At 41.3% G+C, this 23,768-nt stretch overlaps 1 protein-coding gene across 2 annotated transcripts; it reads right to left on the bottom strand.

Annotated features, from left to right (window-relative positions):
* Positions 1–705: 705 nt before the first annotated feature.
* RWDD3 (RWD domain containing 3) lies at positions 706–17,789 on the bottom strand. 2 transcript variants are annotated; one of them, XM_019716847.3, is made up of 4 exons: positions 14,557–17,789; positions 4,878–5,365; positions 2,952–3,067; positions 706–2,853 (listed from the first exon to the last, which is right to left on the bottom strand). In XM_019716847.3, the coding sequence occupies exons 1-4, from the start codon at positions 14,639–14,641 to the stop codon at positions 2,739–2,741; spliced, it is 804 nt and encodes a 267-aa protein (XP_019572406.3). In that variant the 5' UTR covers positions 14,642–17,789; the 3' UTR covers positions 706–2,738. The 2 variants fall into 2 exon arrangements, with proteins under 2 accessions (XP_019572406.3, XP_019572407.3); XM_019716848.3 differs by having other exon boundaries at positions 4,925–5,365.
* Between the last annotated feature and the right edge of the window lie 5,979 nt (positions 17,790–23,768).

The following is a 23,768-nucleotide window of genomic DNA, read 5'->3' as shown; positions in this document are numbered from 1 at the left end:
GACCTCCTGATGAGCATAAAATATGAGCAGAGAAAGCCTTCCTTGATTAAATAGACAGGCTAACTCATTTTGTGAATGTCAGCCAGCCTTTCTCACTAGCATCCTAGCCCTTGTTCAGAGGGCTCATAGACAGAGTAAATATGGCAGCAGGAATAGAGGTTCTGCTTGGACCCACCAGAATCCTTAAAGCTTAGTTATAGTCTAGGACAACTGGCATACTTAAAGTTCATTCTTACTCCTACAGTGTAGCCTTTCAGGAGTCCAAGCTCTTGGCCCCGTCTCCTCTACCTCCCAGACCACAACTTTTTACTCCCTGGATCTTCAAGCTGCCAAAAATTAACTCGGCCTCGGCTACCTCTTCCAGATTGATAAAGGTACTCTGAAGAAAAACAGCCTCAGGTGCTGTGCTCACGTCTCTGGATTCCTCTCCTCTTCCTGGATTCCTCTCCTCTACGTAGCAATTCTCATGATCTTCTAGATTGTTAATACTTTTAAGAGGATGTTGTTATATTTTGTTTTCAGTTCTCTTCCATCAGAAGTTTGTCTACTATTACTGAAGCAGGAGTCCTAATTACCTTTTCATAAATATCTCAAGCTGAAAGAAAAGCATCATAGTTTGAGGCAAAAATATCAATGGAAACCATTAAGAGCCTCTTCAACTACTAAAATTAAAGAAAGACCAGAGACTCATAGCCTTTTGGCATATAATTTTAAATTTTCCTTTATCCAGAGGTCAAATTAAATTTAAATTTAAACATGTTGAGGCTTAGTTTTGCATTCTGATGTGCATATATTTGTGAAAGACTTAGATATAAACATTCAAGAAAATAATAATATTTTTTAACATAATTTTAGTAGAGAGGAATTTAATTATGTTGGAGAAAGACATCATTAACATTCAATTTTACCTGATTCAAGCTCTTCTTTAGGGAAAGAGAGTCAAATTTGAAGATGAAAGTTTGGAAGAGTACCATAAAGCATGAAGTGGAAGACACCTGCACACAGAAAAGGCCAGGTAAGACAGAAGACCAGCCGTACAGTTGTGGTACAATTCAGACGCCAACTCATACTCCTGCTACTTACTGTTAACAGCCTGATGGCGATAACTTTTCATGTCGTTGTACGTGATCACTCTCCATCCATCCCAACAATATGGCCAATATTCTAAATTCTGTTCTTTTTCACTACTTTCATTTTCACTAAAACTATTGTAAATTAAATAAAGGGGTAATAATGACCAGCCCATAATTTATTTAGTTAGTTAGTTTTTAAATGAGCTTTTTTTTAATTAAAGTTTATTAGGGTGATAATTGTTAGTAAAGTTACATAGATTTCAGGTGTACAATTTTGTAATACGTCATCTATATTTCACATTATATGTTCACCACCCAGAGTCAGTTCTCCTTCCATCACCATATATTTGACCAGCCCATAATTTTCAAGCCTATTTTCTCAGTGTTGCGTGCCAGTAGTGGAGCTTCAACTTGCCATATACATTTTCCATAGAACAATCTAACTACACTTACCAGTTCTTGAGGAAAAAAATCATAAACACTCTGGAATGAGATTAAATAAACTGAAAATCCCCTCTCATTAATAGAGTCTCATAAAATGATCATCAGGTAGGTATACTTTTATCACAAGGGTGCCTGAAAATGAGACAATCAGATTTAACTGCCATGGTCACAGAGCAGCACTGTCAAAAAACACTGCTCAGCGTGTCTCAATGTTTCCTCACTTATCTGTCCCATCAGTTTTACTTTTATAATGACGTCACTGTGCTTCCCAAATTGCAGTGAAAAACGCATGGCCTCTCTTCCATCACCTGGCCCCTTATTTTAGAAGCCCTGGTAGCCTCATGCACACAAATATCCTTTCTCAGACCTCAATGCCTGCTTACGCTTTTGTTACAGATTTTAAAATGAGCTTTTATTTTATGGCTTCTTCTATCCTTAGGTCATAACAAACATATTTTAAGGTTATCATACTTTAACAGATTTCCTAAGAAATAAAAAGTAGTACCTCTATATAATTTCTTCCATCTAGCAAGCCAAATTCATTTTGTGTGAAACATTTTCATCCCTTGTAAAACCAGAAAGTAAATTTTTCAAAACAGAATTTTAATTTAAATCGACTCTCTAGTCCTATAGTTAGCAAGTACCATGCTACTCTGGGACCCCAAAGGAAGTAGTTGTAAATTAAGTTCTACAGAACTTCTTTGGTTTATATTTAATCTAACAATTTATGCAATTCTACAAAGAAATCAGTCTTATACTTTTGTTAACATTCAACTTAAAGCATTAGACATAATAAGATAAATGGAGGGAGATCATGATCAAATGCTAAAAATATAAACATGAAAACGAACCTCTTTTAAAAATCATTTCATTACAAGAAAATCAGCCAGAAAATTGCACAGTTCCAAACAAATACTCTGTGTAACAGAAGGACTCATTTACCATCATCTTTTTATATTTATCTTTCAAAGAATGTTCCATCTACTAAACCTAGCTTTTATTGCTAAAAATTAGAACACATGGGTGTTTGATAGTCCACAAAGGAACTGGCTTTTGTTCCTGAAGTTAGGTATCTACCATTTCGCTTCACAGAAACTTTAAAATCATTCCCTTTGTGAGTTATTTCAATTAGTCACTCCTTAATCCAATGCGAACAAACAATCAAAAATAAACCATTACTGTTTTACTAAAAAATTCCTGTCTTCTATTTTATTCCTGTCTTCATTTTACCAGTCCAAGTACAAATTCGGAGAAAAGCTTCTTAAGTCCTGCAGTTTCAAATTCCTTTTGTAACTCATCCAACGATGAATACTCTTTAACTTCAAATGCCAGAAACCTGCATTATACAAAAGAAACTCATGAATATGCCTAGATTTGTCAGAGTATAATTATCGATTCAGTTGCTTTTCCATCCGCAATGGTACTAAATTATACCTTTTGTGTTCTGTCTGTACTTTTGTTTCAAACAGTACACTAATCATTTTCTCTTTGCATTTCTTTCCACTTGAGTCCACATCTACTTTGGAGGTTTTCTGAAGAATCAGGTACTCCTAAGTGATAAATCAGTACATTAAATACACATCTTACTCTGAATCCCAAAGTCCTACTTTTAAAGGAACCATAAACCCACGGGCTTATTTTCATGTTTAAAGAGTACTCTCTTTCTGAAACAAGCAGTGAGAGAGTTACAGTGGTTTTACATACTTGGCAGCATAATGTAGTGGTGAACGCAGGAGTTGAGAGCGAGGTCACCAAACTACTCAGGTTTAATTCTGGACTGGACAGCCTACTAGCTGTGATTCTGGTGGATTACTTAAACCCTCTGTGCCTTAGTAACCTACTCTATAAAATGGTTCTCATCACAGCACTTACCTTATGGGGAAGTTGTGATGATTAAATGAGTCAGTACATGCAAAGCACTCAGTGCTATGGAACCCTTAATACAGCACCAGCTACTGTTGTCATTATTATCACTACTTCAGTGTCTGAATGACATTCACAGGTGTACAGCACTTGCCATTCCAAATTGATGGCATCTGTAAACATGTATCAGTAATTCTCAATCCTGATCTATAATCTTACAAAAATTTGACAGAAATATTTACACTATACGGCATTTTAGGGACAGTTAATAAAAAAAGAAAGAACTCTTTAAAAAGTGCAATTTCTCTACGTTAGCAGAGTTCTAGTCATGTGAATAAATACTTGTTAATTAATCAATGGATCCAGTCTGAGCAACATCTGCAAAGCAGGTGCACTTAGCCTGATATGCCTGGGCTGGCTTAAAGAAAAATCTGACGCTTTTTGGGAACAGAAGCAAGAAAATTAACTTGTATCCATTTTGCAAGCCAGTATCTTACCCAAAAGGATCAACTCTCATAGATTATTACAAATCACCTTTAAATATATGGTTCCTTGGTCAGACCCCAAGCTAGGATCTACATTAAACTTGAATTTGTTGTATCTATATGCTATAACCCAACACTAATCTGGTTAACTAAGTGTCAAACAAATTTTGTGGTAAGAGCCCTTCATGAAAAAGCTAGGTAGTTATTCTACAAATCTTTAAGATTATAGGTTGTGCAAGACAAATGTTTTAAATAAATTCAATTGTAATGATTCTTGACTCAACCCATCTGAAAGCATGAAACCTATTAAGTGATTTGTAGCTCTTTTAAGATTTAAAATATAATAAGCAGCTTTTCTCGTTTGGTACCACATAAAACAGGTTAGATGAGTTTAGAATGAGAACTTGGAAAATCTGAAGATGATGATTTTGAAAGCAGCTGCTGAGACAATTCAGGTGGAAAGCAAAAGTTATGTAGGAGGTGACAAGCTGACAGCCCTAATGACTCCACTTCCACTCACACTAAATCCTGATTAGGAAGGACCAGCTCCTCTTTCCAGGTATTATAGATAGCAAATTAAGGTGTCAGAATGTCTCTTTAACTGCCAAAAAGTTAAAATTTTTTGCAGCCTACCGACAAATACAAACCTTGCTGTGCCTACTTAGGAAAGAAATATAAATATGCATTAAGTTTTAAGAGCACATTTACAAAGTTGAGGCTAAGTACAGAAACAAACACTCATGTACCAGAGATTTTTTTTATAACCTCTCACATTAAGTGGCATGAATTTTAAAATATAATCTTGACTACTTATTCTTCAAGTTTTGCAAGTTTGTAGTTCTAATTAGAAGTTAAAGATATTCTTACAAAAATGGAGATGTTAACATGGTAATAGAAAAGCAGAAGTATCTAAATGATTAATCTGTCCCATTGTTATAACACAGACTTATATAGACACCCATTATAGCAAAAAAACAGCCAAATTCCTATTCAACATTAAACTTATTGGCACCTTGATGCTGTTTCTGTCTCCTTGTAGTAAAATCAGTATTATTTTACCCATGAACATCAGTCTTCCCGTCAGCCTTAAATCGGAAGCCCACTTCTCCACAGTTTTGACATATTTAGTCTTCGCTCTCATGTGATCTAAATGCAAAAGAGTTATCCACAATCCATCATCCACAGTCGTGCTTGCTGCAAACGTACACTTTCCACTGCCACTTCCTATTTCTGGCTGGTTGAGGATGTGCTTGAGATTCTGCTGAACCCAGAGAATCAGCTCATGAACCATGGGTTCTGACAAAAGTTTCTCCGCTTGCTGAAGTAACGTCTCCTTCACAGCCACACACTGGGCCCTGGTCAGGTATTCAGAATTAACCGAGATACCAGGTAGACAGGAGGGGTAATTGACCGGTAAATGGAACACCAATTCTAAGGGTATATCTGCATCCGTAAGTCCTTCGGCTTTCGTGAGAATTCTGAAAACAGTCCCATCTGTCTCTGGAAGGCATCCAAAAATAATGATTAGCACATAATTCAATTTGAATAGAACACTAACAAGTTAAAATTTGTTTCAAGTGTCAATTTATTTTGCATGTGAAAACTGAGTTGTGTTTTGAAGAGACACATAATAGTGAGAAAGTCCTGATCTACAGATGATTTCCTTCAACCATACATATAAATTCATGGATTCATGCACACCAGCACCTGGTAGTTCACTGGCATTTCCACTTGCTCTTACCCCATTTTTATTCAGGTTACCAATAAGGTTTCTCATTATAAAATGTTTTTTCTACCCAGACTTAGCTGATAATTCTGGAAACCCCTAATAAACTCATATGAACATGCAGAGAAACATCATGTATATGGAAAATCAGTAACTAATGAAAAAGTTCTACACTAAACTGAGTGAAAGTCATTTTGTGGTCAGTCCACATCAAAGCAAATGCTGGAATCCCGAGTGATTGTTGGGTTGTGGAGAACTCATGACTGCATGACACAATGACTGCCTGGACCCCCTCTGTCTTACTTCTAATATGTATCAGTGTGACCTGACGGTAGCAAGAAGAACTAAAATTGGGCAGACATCCATTCAGCCAAAGAAGGATGGGGAAGCACACATAGGACACGAGATGTAACACTCCGCTCTCTCTCAGATTTGCATCACTTCACCCCTCTGATGTGTTTGTTCCATACCACATGAATGTTATTTTTAAGGATTCACCCTACTTCATAGTCACATATTATAACAGAAGACACTGGAAAATATAAGCAAAATTTAAAAGAATGAGTTCTTCAAGATTCATTTAGAGCGCATTAAGAAATCATTTATATATCATCGGCAACTGACTTTCCCTATACTTGCTTTTTTTTCTGCAGTTTTTTTTTTTATATCCTCAGATAAGACTTTATTCAGAAAATCAGTAAGAAGTCCCCAATACCCTTTCATACTTCATCACACAGGATTTTCTTTCCTTTTGCTCCCAGGCGGCTCAACAGAAGCATGCATCCACTAGTGCTTGTTTTTGTTACAGCTGGGTTTTTATATACATTTAAAACGTGGTTTCAGAAAAAGAAAAGAAAAAAAAAAACTACAAATAAGTGAAGCTGGAAGTGTCAATCCCAACCTTCAGAAGTGAAGTTCAAGGCTGAATTGGTTTTATAGAAGTGAGCTCAGTACTGACAATCTGCAGGAAAAAGTGCACAGCGGAGTCAGAAGGGTCAGTGGGTGACAGTCATGATTCATTTTGCAAGAGGGCCCAATGCAATCTGAACATTAGTGTTAGCAGAATACAAAACGTCACTCTGGAGATACTACTGTGTAAACATATTACATGTTATTGGGTCTTATACACCTCCCAGTTTACAACTTTTTGGTTTGTAAAATAATTTCTAGGAACAAAATTCCACGTATAATAAGTATTGACTATGGCAATATAATATCTGTGACATCCAACCACCTCATCAGGAAAATGAAGATTTATAACTGTGGCCACACAGCAGCCTACTCGTCTGTCTCCTTGTACCTGTCCCCAAAGAAAGGAGAGTCTATGAGACGGATCCTTTCAGGGACTTTGCTTCACCTTTGTGTTTGCACCTTATGTCTCCTTGTTTGGTCCCAAAAAGATGGCTGGTCAGCCAATGAGTAAGATTCCACACGGGGCGGGGCGGGGGGTGGAGGGGACAACTCAAGCCAGGCGCAGTCGAGTGGGGACCAACAGGAGAACCCACGGGGTTCATAGAGGTTGGCACAGCCCCCCACCTTCCCCCAGCCCAGTCCTTGAGGGTGCAGGTCCCTTGGCCCCCGCACTTAAACTCTACTCATGGCTACTGTCTTTTCTTAACCCTGTGCCACCCTCCTCGTTCCCCACAACCCTCGTCATGAGGGAAGCGACATATGGCGTCCAACATGGGGCACAATTCTGAGGTCCGCTTTCGGGACTCACTTGTGGGGTTCGAGAAGGAAGGTCAACCTCAAGTCAGAATACAAAAAGGTTTCAAAGAGGTTTTATGGCGCAAGGCCCGGGACAGGTCGCGACAACTACTGGAAGAAAGAAGGGTAACTCCTGGAGAATTTAACCAAGGTTAAAAGGGGGAATTTTCTCTTTCTGTGTGCAAGGGTGTGAATGTGTGAGTGTGTGTTTATAGCTCCACTGCCTGGGCTACGGAGCTTGTGTGGGCCCTAATCTGCGGTTCCGAGGTCTAAGTCATAAGGCAAAACGGTGACTTAGTGCCTGAGGGCATTAACCAGGCCTGGGGTTTACACGGGTGCACCTTTAGCTACGACGGACCTGAAAGTCCTGTGAGGGACGCGGCCACACGGGCATCTGAATCCGTTCAGAGTGAAAGTCTTCCTCCTCTCTATGCTTTTCTCTGTACATAATGGGGAATGTTAATAGCCAATATAGGCCTTATATTTGTTTGCTCAAGGACCTTCTTGAGGCTGGAGGAGCTGGAGTGTCAGATCAGAAATTAGAGGAGCTCCTCCAAGTAATTGAAACTCACTGCTCTTGGTTCCCAAATTTAGGGATGTCAGATTTAAAAACATGGGAAAAAGTTGGTACAGAACTCCGCAAATTATATCGTATAGGAGTTTCTCTCCCAGTAACCATCTGGGATACGTGGAGATTAACCCGGTCGGTTTTAAAACCTTTACAAACTGATGAGAAAGATACAGGAAAAAAGGAAGTACAGAAATCTGAGGAAAAGGAGGAAGGGTCTCTGGAAGCTTCCTCAGTATATACCCCGTTGGAGCCCTCAGCTCCCATCCCTGATCTGCGCCTCCGGCTTTTACAGCGTGTGAATGCGATTCACCGGGGCAGCAGGAAAAGAAAAAGGCTAATCCGTTTCTTTATGCCGCTCGTGCACCTCCCCTGCCTTCAGGAGGCTCCCCCGCAGCTCTCTCTGCCGTGGAGAAGGGTATAAGGCAGGCGAGACTGGAAGGAGACATCAAGGCATTTGCCTTCCCTGTTGTCATTCGTGAGCGCGTTACACCTGACGCAAATTCAGACCACCCTAACATTGTTCAGGAATTTTCACGAGTCATTTTCATTTAAGCTTTTAAAGGAGCTTAAACAAGCTGTAACACAGTAGGCCCTACTTCTCCTTACACCATGGGTCTTATACGGAGTGCAGTGGATGGCAACAGATTAATTCTCACAGATTGGAACACCCTAGCCAGAACTTCTTTCCTCATGCCAGTTTTTGCAACTTAAAACTTGGTGGATTGATGGTGCAGAAACCCAAGCTAGACTTAATCAGACTCTCAATATAGCTATTGTCAAAGATCAATTGCTAGGGAGTGGCCATTGGGAAACCCCCAAGATCAAATAGGAATGAATAAACAGGCTATTAAACAAGTACAAAGAATTTGCCTATTGGCATGGGGAAAAATAGAAACTGAGGGTAAAACCCCGATGTCACTTCAAAAAAATCTTACAAGGTCATCGAGAACCATACTCTGAATTTGTTGCCAGGTTACAGGATGCTATTAGCAAACAGGTGACCAATTTACAGGCAGCTGAGACAGTTTTACAGATCGTGGCATATGAGAATGCCATGATGACTGCAAGAAGGCCATCGGGACCATGAGAGGAAAAACTGACACTATGGGACACATCCGTTTGTGTCAAGGAGTAGGGACTGAACTATTGAAAACTAATATGTTAGCCCAAGCCATGACTGGATTAAAAATAGGTCAAAATAAATTTCCTGGTACTCGCTACAATTGTGGGAAGCCAGGCCACATCAGAAAAGAATACAGAAAGAAAAATAAAAACAGTTCCCGTTTGCCTAATACTAATACTGTTACGGGACCTAGACCCCCTGGATTGTGCCCTAAATGCCAAAGAGGAAATCATTGGGCTTCTGAATGCAGATCAATTTTTCATAAAAATGGGATCCCTCTTCAGAGAAAAGAGAGGTGAGGCCAGCCCCAGGCCCCATGACAAAAACCGGGACATATGTAAATCAGACTGCCTTTCAGAATTATCAGGCAGTACCTCCCCCCCGACTTTCAATTCAACAATTAAGTCCTATGACAGAAGGGAGTGCTGCTATAGATTTCTGTGCAGCACAAAATATTTTATTACTTGCTGGAGAATCTCCTCCACATGTGCCCACTGGACTTTTTGGACCAATTCCTCCAGGTACAGTTGGACTTCTCCTTGGTCGCTATAGTTTAACATCCAAGGGAGTTACAGTTCATACAGGTAATACTGATTCTGGCTATAAAGGGGAAATTCAAATTATAATATCCTCATCTGTCCCTTGGACAGCTAAAAAGGGAGAACAGATTGCACAATTACTTTTGCTCCCATACATTCTCCCAGGAAAAAAGGGAACTCAAAGAAAAACTGGAGGTTTAAAAACACAGGACAGACAGAAATTTTTCTAGCAGAAAGTTTCTGCATTCTTCCCTGCCTCGGGCCAGAGGGACAGAAAGGATTTTTACAGCCCTATGTTGCAGACATTCCAGTTAATTTGTGGGGTCGAGATCTGCTTACACAATGGAAAACAGAAATTTGGATACCACCTGGACAATACAGTCCTCAGAGTCAACAGATTATGAGTCAAATGGGCTATCAACCAAGAGAAGGTTTAGGAAGATTTAATCAGGGAATTACTCAACCTATACAGCCCTCATCTCAACAAGGACGTAAGGGACTGGGATTTAAATCAGAAAATCCAGGACGCTCAAGTTCAACATATTGATCCTTCTTTGCCTTTACAAATGCTAATTTCCCCTACTCCACATTCGCCTACAGCGGTAATTGTTCAACAAAATGACCTGGTAGAGTGGCTTTTTTTTACATAACAAATGCACTAAATTGCTTCCAAACTATGTAGAATTAACCTCAGAACTCATATCAAACACTCACACCAGAGTGCTTTATTTAAATGGACAAAAACCAGGTAAAATAGTGGTTCCCTTTTAAATGATAACACATTTAAACATTCATTCTAAATCTTAACAAATTACTGTTAGTAACTTTTTTGAGACAATTGACAATCATTATCCAAAAAATAAGTTATTTCAGTTTCTCCTGAAAACTAATTGGATTTTACCTTAAAAACTCAGACAGGCTCCTATTCCTCAAAGCTTTACAGTTTTTACAGATTGATTTAATAATGCGAAAACAATAGTTGTATCAAAACACACAATGGCCTTACATATACCAGTGCCAAGTTTACAAAATTCTGTGCTGAATGGCACATTACTCACACCACTGGTATTCCTTACAACCCCCAGGGTCAAGCCATTGTTGAACGTGCCAATGCCATGTTGAAAGAACAATTACAAAAACAAAAAGGGGGAGAAAAAGGAGAACCCCACACACAGATACAATTAGCAAGAGCCATGTTTACTTTAATTTTTTTTAAATTCATCTGGCTCAGATACCAAGGCTCACCTTGGACACATCGAGTCTGAGAGACATTTCAATAGTCTCCAGGGTCCAAAACCTTTGGAAAATGTGCCTATTTGGTGGAAGGACATTCAAACTAATCAATGGCATCTAGGAACTTTATTAACCTGGGGACGAGGCTTTGCTTGTATTTCTCCAGGTCCGGAAGAAAAACCTTTGTGGATTCCTGGTCGGTGTTAAACCATACCATGAACGACAGCCCACAGAAGAGAAGACATCTATAGATACCCATCCACGCCCCTTGGGTGTGGGAAGGCTCTCACTCCTCATAGGAGAGGAGACACTTTCCGCAACTGTGGAAGAACGCTCTCGTTTGAATCATCCACTCACATGGGTGAAAACCCTAGGTGGAGGATTTGCTGGTGCTATTGCTATTCTGTTTATTGTTTTATGTTTATTTTGTTTAGTCCTCAGGTGTGGACAACAAGCCCTCTGATGGGCCATAAGTGGAAGAAAAATCTACAGAGTCTGTGTTTCTCATGCTTCAAAAACAAAAAGGGGGAGATGTGGCCACGCAGCAGCCTACCTGTCTGTCCCTTCGTACCTGCCCCCAAAGAAAGGAGAGTCTGTGAGACGGATCCTTTCAGGGACATTCCTTCACCTTTGTGCTTGCACCTTATGTCTCCCTGTTTGGCCCCAAAAAGATGGCTGGTCAGCCAACGACAATTAAGATTCCCTACGGGGGTGGTGGGGGGGAACAACTCAAGCCAGGTGCAGTCAAGTGGTGACCAACAGGAGAACCCACGGGGTTCATAGAGGTGGGCACAGCCCCCCACCTTCCCCCAGCCCAGTCCTTGAGGGTGCAGGTCCCTTGGCCCCGCACTTAAACTCTATTCATGGCTACTGTCTTTTCTTAGCCCTGCGTCGCCCTCCTCACTCCCCACAACCCTCGCGTCGTGCGGGATGCGACAATAACAATACCAATCTCACCTATCTCAAGGTGCTTACACACATGCATGCACACATACTCCCCTGCAGAATTATTCTGCTATTCTGCACGTAAGTGGGGTCATACCCATCTCTTTCTCTGGGTGCTCATTTGTCTCTCTCTCTCTCTCTCTCTCTCTCTCTCTCTCTCTCTCTCTCTCTCTCTCTCTCTCTCTCCAGGTGTTATCCTTGATCTCTAAGAACTGTCTTCCTGCTGCAGCAGCCCCATCTCTATTAGGGAACACGATGCAGTGCGAGGGTCCATACACTCTGGGGCCTGTGGTGGTTACCTAACCAGCACGAACATCGATCATCTGCTCTTCAAGTATAAAACAAAGCTAAGAGAACCCTCATCAAGGAAGATGCATTGAAAGGATCAGGTACACAGTAGGTGACCCATTAAAACTGCCACCTGGCCTGAGTGCCCTGCACAGGGAGGGGCAGAGTACCCCCGATTTGCTCTACCCACAGACCTCCCTAGTAGACAGGAGTGTGGGGCCTTACAGAATTTGTACCCGTAAGAGATAGCTACACCTGATGCCTCTTCCTATGAGCTTACTATAACCATTGTAAGGAGGCCAACAAGTACATAGGGCCCCCGCAATTCTCAGCACAAATTAGCCCAGCTAAACTGAATCTAATTATTCAGCCTCCTCAATCTTATGGCCTTAACAGTTGACTCTTTGGTTGACACCCTGAGCCTTCCTGGGCTATTGTGAACCAGAATTGCCATCCACCACAGTGGCAACAAGCAGAAGCTTATTTGGGGGAAGCCAGGGAAAAACTGATGGCATTTAGAATGTTCTGGTATCAAGCTTATATCTTCTAAACAAAGCTGACAGCGACCAGGAGAATGGTAGCGAGCAGGCCACTGAATGTCTACTATGGTCTGTTAAAAAAGTCCTTACCTCACCCTTAATTCCCATTTGTGAAGATCAAACATCCCTATTTCAGTCACTGAATTGTTTCATTCTCCAATGAACGTTTCAGCAACAAAATGTCCTCTAAATTGTTACACTGAATTCTTTTATAATTCAATTACTTATTGATGCCAGAACACTGAATTAAATTAATTAGGAGGCATGGCTTGAAAGACATATTTAATTTAATAGCAGATAAAGGGTCCATAGTGTTCTCGACATTAAGAAACTGCTCTCTTTCTTTCTATGCTTAGTTTTTTGGGTTTTCTCTGATCTGTCAGCAGTGTCTTATGCTCAGCCGTGTACTTATGATCCAGACCACTACTACTCATCCTCTTTAGGGTGTGATGGGAAATCATAGGTTCGTTTTTCCAGGATATTCCCAGCTGAGCTATAATAAAGGAATTTAGGGAAACTGATGATCTCTTCAGTTTCATCAGCGCGAGAGCAGTGGGGACAGCGGAGTCAGATGATGAAGAGCTAGGAATGCTAGCCAATCAGAACAGCAGTGACAAGAGAACACTATGAGTCAATCCTTTCATATGGGTTTTGAACAAGTGTTTCAGAAAGATACAAGACAGGCTAGGCACTAAAACAAAAGCAGGTCCATTACACTAATTGGTTCACACTGCCTGGAATGTAACAGTGCTCAATGGACGTGTATACCAGTAGATGGGCGATGAAAAAAGAGGCGTCAACTCCTGCTCTGGGAATGTGAGCAGCATACCACATGGAGACACGAAACCATCTTCATCCTGGTTGGCTTACTCAGAACACCCAGCATATTTTAGAGGACCTTATTATAGGTCAACCAATTTATGGTCAGAAAGGCGACTTTAGTAGTAGCTGAAATATAAAAGGCTAAATCTCATGCTAAAAAATTTACATGATGTATCTGAAAACCACACGAAAACAGAAAATTATCTGCATTACTGCCCTTTTTCATAAAGGGCAGTTTTTGTTTTTCACTTAATAGAAGCCTCAGCTAGGGACAGAGTAAGTTTTAACTACCATCAAAAATAGCCAAAAGAACCTTTGTAGGCTGTAAGTTCCTAGGGACAGGGGCGGTGCCTTTTGAAACTGTCGATGTTTACAGGGAATAAATGCGGGCTGAACAATTAATGTGACCCCAAGAACCTGTAATCGGCACTTACCTTTCAGGGGACAAGAAAAAGAACATCAATTTAGAAACATAACTGAGAAAAGGTTCAGATTGAGCACTGTGCAAATTCCAAAATTCATTCAGCAAATATTTACTGACTACCTACCATGTGCTAAGTGCCTGGCACTGTCCTTGGTGCTTGGGGTTTTATGACTAGAAAACAGACAGTGCCCCTGCCCTCAAGCAACTTGAGACAACCAAATACCACATAATGCATAGTGCTTACAAAGAACACCCAATAATGCAACTTGGGGAAGCTGGCTTTAAATTAGGGGTGTCAAGATAGGCATCTTTTTAAGGTGACAGCTGAAGAAGTACGGGACGGCCAAGGAAAGAGTAGGGGAGCCCATTGCAGGACGGGCAGAAGGGGCGCATGCGAGCGGGAAGGGCGCGTGGGGAGCCGGAAAGGCGCGTTGGGGAGCCGGAAGGGCGCGTTGGGAAGCCGGAAGGGCGCGTTGGGGAGCCGGAAGGCGAAACCCGCCGGGCGCGTGGGGCGCGGGAGGCCAGGGCCGGCCGGAGGGGGCGCCCGAGCCTGGGGTCAGGTTCTCGGTTCACTGCACAGGACCGAGCAGAGGCGCGACACTGGTCACGTTTAGGGGGTCGCCTCACACTCCTTCCTGCCCACACACCACTCCAGTCCCCGGCAGGCAGCACTGCCTCATCAGCGAGCCGGACCTCAAGTGCGCTCCCGGGCAGGGACCCCGGTTTCGGCGGCGGGGAGGAGAGGGCGCCCGTGCCCCGGCGCGCGGCATTCACCTGAGCGGCTCAGCACCTCCCACTCGTCGGGCCCGCAGAAGATCGCCGCCAAGGCCGACAGCTCCTCCCGCGCCCGCCCCGCCATCGCCGCGAGGTCCCGGCTCAACACCGCCCCTTCCGCCACCGCCTCCGGCCCCCGGAACAGCGCGGCTGGCGGCCACTGGGGGGCGCCCCGCGTCTCCACAGCGCGCGGCGGGCCGGGCGGGAAGGAGCGGCCTCGGAAGTCCTCCCGAAGCTCCTGCTTCCCGACTCCCCGAGGGAGGCTCCGTGTCTTTGGGGGACTTTCGGGGGTCAAAGCCCGGTGACGCGGGGCAGGGTCTCGCGCGTGGCTTTCCGGCAGCCGGAGGCCTCCCAGCAAAGCTGGAAGTCCTCCCACTCTTAGCCCAGACCTTGAAAACTCGCCAACCTGCCCAAACTCGGCCTGGGCTGCGGGGAGGAGGACACGCCTGGTGAAAGGAATTTGGTTAGGAAGAAAAACAAACAGGAAAGTGACCAGAAGAAGAGGTTAGCCCTTGTCCGGCTCAGAATTGATGCAGGCGTGGGGGATACAGACACGATCCTCCACCCCCCGGAGCTCTTAGTGACCCCGGGAGGTCTGGGGTACTAACAACAGCCAGAGGCCGAGGGCTGTGCCTCGCGCTGGGACTCTGGACCAGGATCTCGTTCCCTCATGGGGTGCAAAAGGGGAGGTTGGACCTCAGCGCTGGCATCTGAGGATGTTACTGGGGTGGCCCAGAACCGTGTGGGGAACTAAGCGTCAAGGTGCCCATTTGTCTCCTGCTTTCACAGGGGACAGCTCTGCTGAAATCGGCCAGTGGAACTCTTGGGCTCTGGGGATAAAATCAAGTGCTAAATGGCAAACACTAGCTTTTCAGTATTATTTATTTTGAGAAATTTGACGCATACAAAACAGTGAGACTCTTGGAGCTGAATTAATGAAGTTTTGGTCCTTGAATCCAGCACTTTAATTTAACTTGAGTTATGGTGATATGGTAACAATGCTCAATCCACCTATTTCAACTTTGAACTAGGGAACAAGGTTACAATGATCGTCTGTGATACTTCTGTCTGTCAACGTGTTTGGCTTGACTTTTGGGTTTTGAGTAACCCATTTAAAATTTTGCAGCCCCCCAAAGTAGCTGGTCTAGCTCACGGAGGTCCCACAGTTTTTGTTTGTATCAGAAATAATATCAGAAATTTAGATGGCTGCATGGTGACTCCTGTCTTTGACCTACATAACTCAAAACCAACAGGGTAGATTGTAAGAGTCTGAATCCATGTTACCACCGTCAACAGCATTCCCACTGTTGCTAAACAGGGATTTTAAAAAGGAAGATACTGGCTTCAGAGAACGGAAAGGAAAGCTAACAAGATAAACTGCAGGAGAAATGCTTTCCAGAGGATGCCATGGGATTTCAGTGACCCCATGTAAGTAAGAGTACTGCTGTGCACGTAATTGGAAAGACATGTTTATTTAAACTCATAATTATCTCTGATGTGGCCAGTTTGTTTAATAATAATTTTTTAGAACACTTTTGAGTTATTTCCAAAATAACAGCAGTACAGTAGGTTCATAATTAGCTGTTAAAGAGTTTGGTGACCAAAAGAATACATTTTTTATTTAAAATATCACTAAGTTATTTCATTTTAGTTTGAAGTCCAATGTTAGTATTAAAAGTGGTAAGACAATATTGATTTAGTCATTTCACTTATTTATTAAAGATAGTCCACAAAAAATTAGATAGTTTTAATTTTTTACTTTTAATTTCCTAAATTCACCGTAAGTGATATGAGTGAAATAATATGAATTAGTAAGACTACAGCTGTCAGAAATATTAAGAGGCAGTCGCTAAAGCCTAGTGTCAGAATACATCAATCTATTAAAATTTTCTTGTCAATAGGTTTCTTCATTGCTCTTCCTTTCTTTGTTGATTTCTTAACCTGCTTTTCATACTCCATTTAGCATGTTTAAATAAAAAGACGATGTGAATGTCTTTTAAATTGACACTCTCCTAAGGCCCTGAAGTCCCCTGAATAAGTTTCAGTTCTCTGACATTTGGAAATAATCATCACAGAGACAGCATAATGTCAGCTTGATATTTCTTACACTGTGAAAATATCAGCTTCATGTCAAATACCTAAAACCTACCGTAATGTAATAAATTTTCTTGTATTCACAGGCTACTGAAAATTCTCAATATTTAAATGTGAAATGAATGTCTAGACCTGTGGATGAATGTCTACGTAGAGCAGTCTTTCTTTCTCTTTCCCTCTCCCCATCTCTCTCACTTTTTCTCCACTCCCCAGCCTCAACAGTGTATGGTTGGCTAAAACAATATAATTTATACATGCAGCTTTTCTAAATAGTCGCTTCCCCAAGACCATAAGGAGAAGTTTTAAGTCTCTCACCTCTAGTTAAAAACACTAGCCCAGAAGATAGTTCTTTTAACTCTCCTGGGAAAAGACTTCTCATTTTATCATGAATAGTATATGTAAACTTAAGTTCTCAACTCTATGTCTGAAATTTTAAGTCCAACCCGACTTGGACATAGAAATGAGGACACACAATCTTAAAAGTATTAGGAGAAATAAGTGTTAGTAGTGTCAAAAAAAAAGCTCAGAATCCTAATACTGAAGTGAGTGGGGTGCGATAAGGAAAATTGTCATAGTAGGACTATGAGAAAAATAAAAAGGCCTTCAAGAACCACTAAGAATAGAGAACAAAAGAGGCATTAAATGCCAACTTGCTAAATGAACCTCTCCAAGAAGCTGTGCTACTGGTTTTGTCTAAAGGGTTTCTGTATTTATATATTTCGTAAAATGTTCTTGGGTGCTCATTGACTGTTGGTCTGGCTCCATGAGCTGAGTATTGAGATGAAAGCAACAAGCCCTTGCTCTCACAGACTCCCAGTCTTCAGTCTAGACAAGTACAAACAACATGTAGCAATTACAGGTGCTTTCACCACACAGAGGGTACAGGAATTACCACATTTCCTTATTGGTGTGAAGTTCGATATCATGATATAGGTGGAAGTAGCATGGTCCTGAGATAGCACGTACCCCCATAACTTCCCAGAGGAGAAATGTGTTTGCTAAGCTCAGGAATATAGTAGGTTTCCAAAAGTATATAAAGTCAGTGGTGTTGATAGGTCATGGTTCTTTCTGTTCTGTTCCAGTGTGCAAGTCACAGATTTATTTTTTCCACCAAGATAAAATAAAAGCACATAAAATCTATGAACATGTGACTCTGACTCTGTAATTGTACAGTTTTGTGGGAAGATCTGCCTCCCCCATGTGCAAATAATCTGTACTCCCTCCAAAAGACTGGCTACACTCTGCCTCTGAGAAACATGCTTGATTCTTTTGCAGGAGTAATAGCAAAGCAGTTCCAGCCTGCTTGGTGGGAAATACCGCACAGCCCAGGTCCACTGCCATAAAGCTCAGTGCCTTACTGATGCTGTGAAGACAAGTCTTCAGTATCATTAGGGTTTTAGAATCTGTCTAGTTCAAATAACACCAAATGCTTAATGTTGGCTACTACTATAAATGGATGCTTCTTCATTCTGTTTTCCCGCTGTGTATTAATAGTGTAGCCAGGTTTATCATCTGAGGGGAGACTGGGGACTGTGTGACTTTTAAAAAAATGTTTTCTCCAAACTCATAAAGAAATTATAAATGAGTAAGCTCTGCCATTTTAGCAAAATATTTTCTCACTGGTTGGAAATTGAAAAGAGGTGTATTAAAGAACTGCAACTGTGAGTGGGAAAATTAGACCTGGATTTCCTTGAAGAAATAAAGTTGGATGTGGAGGAACCTGTAGTCAAAAGATGTATTAGATACAAACGGAGGGAAAAAGGAAGAGAGAAAAGGAGAAAAAGAGGAAGGAGGAGGAGGGACAGAGAGAGAAGAAAAAGGAAGATAAACACTTCAAAAACAATATAAAAAGGATAATTTTTATGAAGTGAAGAGAAGCCTGAGTTAGGAATTTGGATTTATTTCTAGAAGAAGACGATTGATTTATCTGCTTCTTAAGGAATAGTGAGACCTGGAACTTTATTCGGTAATAATATGAAGTCTGAGGTTTGCTTCAAAATAATGAAGGAAGGGGAAAGAGGCAAGGGTATGGACCGAGCCGAGCTGGCCAGAGGTTAATGACTGCTGAGGCAGAGTTGTGGGTACAAAAGGATTTCGCATTGTATTGTGTCTAATCTTGTGTATTTTACATTCTCTAGAATAAAAGTTAGTTTTTAAAATGTACTTCAAGATATTCGAGTTGGCATAATGCTCAGTTAAGGAACAAGGGACAGAAATAAAGGTGGGAAACAGGAGGGAAGGGAAAAGAAGAAACAGGGCTAAGTAGAAAGAACAGAGTTGGTGAAAGATATTAGAGACAGAAAATAACAGATCCTAAAGTAATGTGTTTAACAAATGTATGGCTTAGGGTTAGTCCAGGTGAGAAAAGCACAGGGCCTAAAACTTCAGTGGCTTTAACAGGACACAAGTGGTTTTCTCAGATGTTCAAGTTGAGGAAGGCAGGCAGAGCTCGGGTGCTCCTCAGTGTAGGGACCCAAAGCCCCTTCTTGTTTTCTCTGCACCGCTCTGATCCCTATGGTCATGCCCTGGTCCAGGGTGGCTGCGGGCGCTCCAGTCACCAAGTCTACATCTGTTCAGGAGAATGGGACCCAGTAGGATCCCATTGGCTAGAATTGCGTCCCATGACTGCTCCCAGCTAAGAATGGGGCTGGGAAATATCATTTTTATTCTGGGAGGCCATATACCCAGCTGAAAGTGGAGGAAGAAATAAAGCATTATTATTATTCCTTTCTTGTTATGGAAAAAGAGAAAACACCACTGGGAGATAGCTGGCAGTCCTGCCACATCAAGTTGAGTTTTGGTCAAGAAATTAATTTGTCACATAACTTTTTCCTTTCACATCTATCATTATCTGAAATCACCTTGTTTATTTGTTTATGTGCTTGTGGTTGCCCCACAGAGAGCAGGATCGGTGCCCACCAGCACTGCAAACTGGTGCGGACATCTAGAGTGAGGAGGACACACATGCACCAAGAGGGTCTGGAAAAAGCAGGGCAATTCAAAATGGCCTGAACAAAGGCGAGGCAAGTGGCTCTGGTGTTCATCATGGTTGGGGTGGGCCAGGGTTAGAGTTCTCCTGTGCACCACTGGGGTTTCTGTGGTCTGAACAAGGAAAGGCGTGTCCAGATTTTCTTACCTGCTTGCCCAGAGGTGAGGCAGAAGGGGAAAGGAAGGAGTGGGGCTGAAAGCTCTCAGTGGTCAGGCATCCAAAACAGAGTCAGACATGTTTATTGTCTGTCTCTATTAGAATTTTAACTTCCCTGAAGCTAGGGGTCCTTATCAGTCCTTTTCACCTCTCTATCCTCCACATCTAAAACAGTGCCTGGCAAATTATGAATTCAGTAAACATTTATTGATACTAAAGTTTATAAACTCTTCATACACTTGCTTCCTCAACAGTTATGGGTTTTGGTCAAAAGCATGCACCTAATACATGCTTGTTACTTTATGAAGTCTCAAGCATTCCATGGATAAAGAAGACACAGTCACTGCCCTCCAGGAGCTCCAAGTCCAGCCTGGAAGAGGCATCAAATCAGCCTTTCCTGGGGCAGGGTGATGAGTGTCCTGCCAGGTGAGCAGAGGGCCATCAGAGAAGGGCCAGGAAGCTGGTTTGGCCATGGTTAGAGGTTTCTCATCATACGAGCAGGAGGAGGAGGAAAAGATGGCTGGAAAGATAGATCTCTGCCTTCATTTTTCAACAAGCATTAATGGAGCATCTGATTATGTGGCAAGTACTGTGCCAGGTTCCGCAGCAACTGGTTTGCAACACAGACCTTTTTGAAGTTGTAGTGTAGCAGGGAGATGATGGGTCTTCAGAGATTAGTAATCAGCAGCCTGTTGAAATCACAGGAGTAGATGAGATTGCCTGCCTGTATCTCAAGAATTTCACAATGATGGTCATGTAGTTCCCAGCAATTGGAATAGAAAAGCTGGTTTGACAGTCATTCTAACACAATCTGGATCAAAACAATAGTCCTTTTATGCTGGTGTTTCTGTATTTCCCCGACATTGTTTTTCACTTTTTTGTTGTGTTCTTTTTCAGTGGGGAGAAAAATGAAGCCAAAAAAAAACCCCAGACAAAATAAATATTTTTTTGTGTCAGTATTACCATCTTTTAAAACTATTTAAAAATAAAAAGGCTAGGCTAGAATACTGTTGTCTGTTGTTTCAGGTAAATATTCTGCTATATTTATATGATTCTCATTACCCTTTGAAACAGTGATTGGCCAGTATTTTCTTCACTGATAGCTTCAGCAGTTTTAGAAGGAACATTATACTTCTAGATGAAGCCCAACCTGGGCTCATACTACTAGGATATTACCAAACACTTTGTCTTAATCTTCTCTTTTTTTGTAAGACACTTTCCCACCTGTTTGCCTGGTGAATTCGTACTCATTCTTCAGGTCTGAATCCTACCCCTCCCTCCAAGTCTGAGTTGGGAACCCCTCCTATATTTTCTCATCACTTACCATATTTACACATTTGTCAGACAGCACTATAATTGTTTGTTTGTCTATAAACTCAGTAGAGTAAGACTGGCAGGAGATGGGATGGGGCGGTTTCCATACCATATTTGCTTGTATCTTCAACCAGTGACTGGCATATAAAAGGTACTAAATATTTGTAAAATAAATCAAGAATGAGTGAATATATGGTTATAGTGTCTGAGTAAACAGATTATGGTTCACTTTACTCTGATTCCCACCAGATTTTATTATTCCTTTAACATGTTGATACACATCAATATTAAGCAAGAAGATTATTACCCATATCTTCACTTAAGTCATATTCAGAGTAATGAAAAAAAAATAGACAAAGGGAACAGTGGATTACTCCTAATAAAGCCCCACAGTTTCATACAGGGGAGGAAAAAGATATAGATATAGATATAGATATATAATTTTATACACACACACGAGGTCTGACAATTAAGGTCATGAACTCATCCTAGAAAAAGTCCTACGTACCTCATTGTTGAATATCACTATGATCACCTTCGAAGTACTCCCCTTGGGAAGCTATGTACTGACACCAGCGCCCAGTCCACCCTTCAAAGCAATTTTGGAACTCTTTTTCTGGAATGGCCATCAGAGCTGTCATCGTATTACCTTTGATGTCCTGAATGTCATCAAATGTCTTCCTTTCAATATTTCCTTTATCGTTGGGTAAAGGAAGAAGTCATTGGGGGCCAGATCAGGTGAGCAGGGAGGGTGTTCCAATACAGTTATTTGTTTACTAGCTAAAAACTCCCTCACAGACAGTGCTATGTGAGCTGGCGCAATGTCATGATGCAAGAGCCATGAATTGTTGGCAAAAAGTTCAGGTCGTCTAACTTTTTCATGCAGCCCTTTCAGCACTTCCAACTAGTAAACTTGGTTAACTGTCCAGTTGGTACAAATTCACAATGAATAATCCCTCTGATACCAAAAAAAGTTAGCAACATCATCACAACAAGTTTGAAAACTTAATTGTCTGACCTCGTATATAGTATGTTGTCACCTTTACAGTAAGTTTTTACATTTGAGTAATAGTTTCTCACAGTTGCCACTTTACTTGACTAAATTATGCACACGAAAAAAATAGATTTTATAGTGAATTATTACAGTTAATACACAAAAAAAGTTTTTGCATTACTGAGCTAAGTATGAAAGTCATGTGGTAGTAAATTTATATAGTGTTTATATTGCAAACTGAAATGGGACACCACATGGTAGCTGATCCATCCTGATTAGAAATATATTTCCACCTGAATGTGTGACTAGGGTATTATATTTTATTTACTATTCAGGTTAGTATTAATCATTTAGATCTGGGATCAGAGAGGATCCCTACAGAGTCACACCCTACAGAGTCGCTTCACATACTACATGCTTTCCTGTTCCTTACCTCTAGTCCCTTCCAACTCCCATAAGCAAGGATCCTCACAGTTTTGTTCACTGTTTATACCCTCTGCCTTGCGCAGTGCCTGGTACCTACAGGTTTTCTAAGTGAATGACTGAGATCATGAATTTGTGATGGCTCTGATTACACAGTGTTGGATGGTTTTCCAGCAGGTCCCTGGAGCCCAGGTAAAGTATAGAAAATGTAAATATTTGATTACGTCCAGCATAAGGATATTTAAGAGTTGAAATTAATGATTGGAGAGTCATGAAAGGAATGGACATTGCAGTGTAGACTTCTTCCTTCTGGCTTCACATTTTTAATTAAAAGCTTAGATGCCTCTTTTATAAGTGATGGTACAGTTATAAAAGTTTTCATTGTGGTAATTTTTGAAGAAACAAAACCAACCAACAGGCACATCATTTTCTTATCCCATTCTTTACAACATAAATCCTAATTAGCATTTATTTTTACTCATTACAATGCTAAGGAATCACATTTCCCTCTAGAGCAATGCAGATTTACTTATTACTTTTCCTTGTATATAGTGTCTTGGAGAGTCCATTACTGATTGTAAAAGCCTGGAGTGGAACTTCCCTATAGGTAATTCCATCACCAGTCAGCTAAAGACCAATAAAGTTGCAGGAAACAATCGAGTGTGCACCCAACTAAGTCACAGACAGTAAACATTGTCTGAATAATTCCCCTATCCCATTTCATCCTGGCCTTGGCTCTGCATGAAGCCTACCAGCTAATCCCAGCAGCCCACATCTAGGGTCCCATAGAAATTTTATGGAAAGTCTGATTACCTAAGTCTGAGTCAACCAAGGTGACTGACCCCACTGGTGGTAGGCTAGCTTCTCAATGGAATTGGAGAATTCGGATTTTTTGTTTTGGTGAAAGATGAATAAACATCTTACTATTTACATTTTCATTTGTCGTCTATTCTCCTTTCTGATGATATTTTATTGTGGGAAACAAAAAAAATAGGTTCTATATTGGATACCATGATCAAGATGTTTACATTTTACACTAGGAAGAATATTTTTAAAATCCACTTGGCCGCAAGTGTAGTAGGAAAGTACATCATTAAAACTTTATCTCTCCCCTAATAATGTTGCAGCACTCAGGAAATATTACATTCAGCCTTTTTGGCTAGGTTCCTCGATGGCAAGGAATACCATCTCCTTTCCAAGTGAAGAAGACAGAGTTGTAAACAAGTGGCCTTGCCCAAGGGC

This window comes from Rhinolophus sinicus, chromosome 7 (genome assembly GCF_057876585.1).
Source record: "Rhinolophus sinicus isolate RSI-liver-muscle chromosome 7, RSI-T2T, whole genome shotgun sequence".
In the NCBI taxonomy this organism is placed as follows: Eukaryota; Metazoa; Chordata; class Mammalia; order Chiroptera; family Rhinolophidae; genus Rhinolophus; species Rhinolophus sinicus.
The sequence above is the reverse complement of the archived record's forward strand: the minus strand, read 5'-3'. Positions and strand labels throughout refer to the sequence as shown.